At 42.1% G+C, this 4342-nt stretch overlaps 1 protein-coding gene across 1 annotated transcript; it reads left to right on the top strand.

Moving 5' to 3' along the window:
- Window positions 1-3206: 3206 nt before the first annotated feature.
- On the top strand, window positions 3207-4142 carry LOC115304502 (olfactory receptor 8S1-like). Its single transcript, XM_029954702.1, has one exon. It carries the CDS (start codon window positions 3207-3209, stop codon window positions 4140-4142), a length of 936 nt encoding a protein of 311 aa, XP_029810562.1.
- The last annotated feature ends 200 nt before the right edge of the window (window positions 4143-4342 follow it).

Raw genomic sequence — 4342 nt, 5'->3', positions numbered from 1 at the left:
GCCAACAAACTGGACAACACAGAAGAAATGGACAAATTCCTAAATACACATGCACTACCAAAATTCAAACGGGAAGAGATAGAAAGCATGAATAGACCAATAACCAGTGAAGAAATTGAATCCGTTATCAAAAATCTCCCAACGAATAAGAGCCCAGGGCCAGATGGCTTCCCAGGGGAATTCTACCAGACATTTAAAGAAGAGCTCATACCCATTCTTCTCAAACTATTCCAAAAAATAGAAATAGAAGGAAAGCTTCCAAACTCATTCTATGTAGCCAGCATCACCTTGATACCCAAGCCAGACAGAGACCCAGCCAAAAAAGAGAACTACAGACCAATATCCTTAATGAATACAGATGCAAAAATACTCAACAAGATACTAGCAAATCGAATTCAACAGCATATAAAAAGAATTATCCATCATGATCAAGTGGGATTCATTCCTGGGTTACAGGGCTGGTTCAATATCCACAAATCTATCAATGTGATCCATCACATTAACAAAAGAAAAGATGTTGGGGAGGGTGTGGAGTGACGGGCACCCTCCTACACTGTTTGTGGGAATGTAAACTAGTGTAGCTGCTCTGGAAAACAGTGTGGAGGTTCCTCAAAAAACTATCCATAGAACTCCCTTATGACCCAGCAATAGCATTGCTGGGGATTTACCCAAGAGAGAAAGAAATGCTGATGCATCGGAGCACATGTACCCCAATGTTCATAGCAGCAATGTCAACAATAGCCAAAACATGGAAAGAGCCTAGATGTCCATCACCTGACAAATGGATCAAGGAGATGTGGTATATATACACGATGGAGTACTACATGGCAATGAGAAGGAATGACATATGGCCTTTTGTAGGAAAGTGGATGGACCTTGAGGGTATCATGCTGAGTGAAGTAAGCCAGGCAGAGAAGGACAGAAACCATATGTTTGCACTTATAGGTCTAACAGGAAAACAGGAGAGACCTAATGGAGAGCCAGGGGGAGCGGAGGAAGGAGAGAGAGTTGGGGAGAGAGAGGGATGCAAAACTTGAGAGACTATTGAATGCTGAGAATGAACTGAGAGTTGAAGGGGAATGGGGGGGAAAGAGGTGGTGGTGATGGTGGAGGGCACTTATGGGGAAGAGCACTGGGTGTTATATGGAAAACAATTTGACAATAAAATATTATGAAAAAATACATCCAGATAATATTGTTATAAATCACAATTTTGTTATGGTTAGTTATGTGCTTTTATTGACGCAACTATTATGGTACAGAGATACCAAGCAATTTGGAGCATAACCACCCTCCTCAAAGAACTATAGTGTCTATGTTTCAGGGTAGGGGGAGGAAAAGGAAAAAAAATGGCATAACTATTCTAACCCCTCCTTCCAAAATGAGATGGTGATTCAGCAATCACATAAGTCAAAATAGAGTTGCTTACAGTGAGTTAATGAATTAGCACAGAGTGGAAGTATATCAGGTGAGTTTTCGGATTACATGAAATTTTATGTGGAGGGGTCTGTCAAAGGTAACTAGGAGGAATCAGGATTGAGGCAGAAATGCCTTCAGACTGTGATTCAGACATGATTGGCAAAGAATTGACTCACCTGGGGCACCTCCAGGGCTGCCACAGGATGAGAGCTAGCGTCTACAAGAAATTGGCAAGAAAAAGGGAAGCAGAGGTACCAGATGAGAATCAATAATGAAGACCAGGGTGAAATCCTAATGTAGCCACTCATTCACTCTGAGAAAGCAAAATACTCACATACTCCTGATTCACATACTCCTGATTCTAGATTTGAAAAAAATTAGTATAGAATGGTCTACCCAGAATGGTGAAACTAAATCTCATTTAATTGTGAAATTAAATGAGAAAACATCACAATTTTAAGAGTGCCAAACACATATTAGGCCCTCGATTAAAATTTATATATACATAAAGCCATTTTTTATATTCATTACGGACTCTGGGAGTTCAAAGAAGCAAATGATTGCAAATGATCTCAATAACAGGTCACAATTAACATCAGAGTAAAACAATAAGTACGATATCAATTAATGACCCAAAAGACATTTCTAGTAGAGCAGATGCTCACGTAAAAGCAGAGAGAAAGTTATTCCTGTGGGTGCTCAGGAACAAGGACACCTGTCTGTCCATAGAATTGAGACCAAAACAGTGAAGACTGATTGTCACGTCTAAATGCCATGTATGATGGAGAATTTGAAGGCAGGCTTTAAATGAAAGTCACTGCATGAAAGAAAGATGAGGTATACAAATCATGGCGTAGGATGCATTACATAATTTATGATAGTCACTTTTTAATTGGCAAAAAGGAGTCAGCAATAATGTTCCTTATTCTATTGTCCCACTACATAATTCACACTCACACCCACACACACCACTACCACCCAACACACACACACGCGCACGCACACACACACACACACACACACACACACACAATCATCACTTAATCTTGTCCCAAAGGGTCAAATTAACAATATATATGTTAATGTGTATTATCAATGGTAAAATGTTGAAGAAAACCCAAATGATGCTGTGAAGCAATTATGAATCTTATGACGGTTTTGAAATGAGGCAAACACAGACTGGAGAATTGAGGGGAAGAGGCAATGTTGAATATGCTCCTACCAAATTGCTACAATATATAAAACACACAGAGAGAATACTGGTGACAAAGCAATGTTCACTTGAAGGGGATGGAATAAATTAGTCATGGACTAGGGCTCAACAAATGTGCAAAATTCCCAGCCATCTTTTAAAATTTTTGTAATGTTTCTTTATTTTTGAGAGAGACAAAGACAGTGCATGACTGGCAGAGGGACAGACAGAGATAGAGACAGATTTGAAGCAGGCTCCAGGCTCTGAGCTGTCAGCACAAGCTCAACATGGAGCCTGAACTCATGAACATGAATTCATGACCTGAGCTGAAGTCAGATGCTCAACCAACTGAGCCACCTAGGTGCCCCAACCTCTGCTGTCTTAAAGTCGAATAACAGCTATTTGGAAATATCAAGTGAGTTTGAAACCGAACACTAGACAGGAAGAAGGGATTCCAGGTGGTCAAAAAGGGTATATGTGAAATCTAAATAACTAGGAGTGCATGCATACAGGGCCCCTACCTCTGTAATTGGGTGTAATCAAGAGAAGCTTCAAGTCCATTCCTGTATTTATTTCTAGGAAGCACGCTCCTTAGATGGCCTTAGGAAACCACAGCACCATCACAGAGTTCATCCTCCTTGGGTTGCCAGCTGACCCCAACATCCAGGCATTGCTCTTTGTGCTCTTCCTGGAGATTTACCTCCTGACACTAATGGGGAACCTAATGATGCTGCTGGTGATCAGGACTGATTCCCACCTCCAAACACCCATGTATTTCTTCCTGAGTCATCTCTCCTTCGTGGATCTTTGCTTTTCTTCAGTCACCGTGCCCAAGCTTCTGGAGAACCTACTGTCTAAAACAAAAATCATTTCAAAAGAGGGATGTCTGATTCAAGCGTTCTTTGTGCTTGATATTGGAGGAACAGAAACTTTACTGCTGTCTGCCATGGCTTATGACCACTATGCTGCCATCTGCCACCCTCTGCTCTATGGCCAGATGATGAGCAGCCAGGTGTGCATGAGGCTGGTATGGGCTTCACGGAGCCTGAGTTTCCTGGATGCAGTTATCAACATCCCCCTGGCTACGAACTTGAACTTCTGTGAGACCCGTACCATCTCTCACTACAGCTGTGAGCTGCCCTCTCTCTTCCCTTTGTCCTGCTCTGATGTCACCAGCAATGTCACTGTCCTGGTTGTCAGCACAGTCCTGCATGGCTTTGGTACATTCTTACTGATCTTCCTCTCTTATGTCCGAATTGCGTCCATTATCCTGAGCATCAGCACCACCACAGGCAGAAGCAAGACCTTCTCCACCTGCTTCTCCCACCTCGTCACAGTGAGCTTCTTCTATGGATCTGCTCTCCTCCGTTATCTCCTGCCAACCTCAGGCTCACCTCTGGAACTCATCTTCTCCATACAGTATGCTGTGGTCACTCCCCTAGTGAATCCCCTCATCTATAGCCTGAAAAACAAGGAAGTAAAGGCAGCTCTGAAAAGAACTTTGGAGAAATGTTTGCAATGGCATAGGTAGCAAGCTACAAAGAGATGATGAATTAAGAAGGAACTATGGCCTTTGAGATATCTGGTGGGTTGACACTCAAATCTTCTGATGGCCCACTGTTTTAGAAGTCAAAAAATACTTCATAAAACTTAAGAAAGAAATACAAAGATACTTGAGGGTGGGGTCAGCACAGAAGAAGGTGGTTCAGATTAAATCTGGCTCAAAGGCAG

The sequence above is a fragment of the Suricata suricatta genome, chromosome 10 (genome assembly GCF_006229205.1).
Source record: "Suricata suricatta isolate VVHF042 chromosome 10, meerkat_22Aug2017_6uvM2_HiC, whole genome shotgun sequence".
In the NCBI taxonomy this organism is placed as follows: domain Eukaryota; kingdom Metazoa; phylum Chordata; class Mammalia; order Carnivora; family Herpestidae; genus Suricata; species Suricata suricatta.
This window is presented reverse-complemented; position numbering and strand designations above follow the sequence as displayed.

Bases quoted from the DNA above. Each gene is read 5' to 3' on its own strand.
- LOC115304502 (XM_029954702.1), top strand. From the start codon at position 3,207: ATGGCCTTAGGAAACCACAGCACCATCACAGAGTTCATCCTCCTTGGG.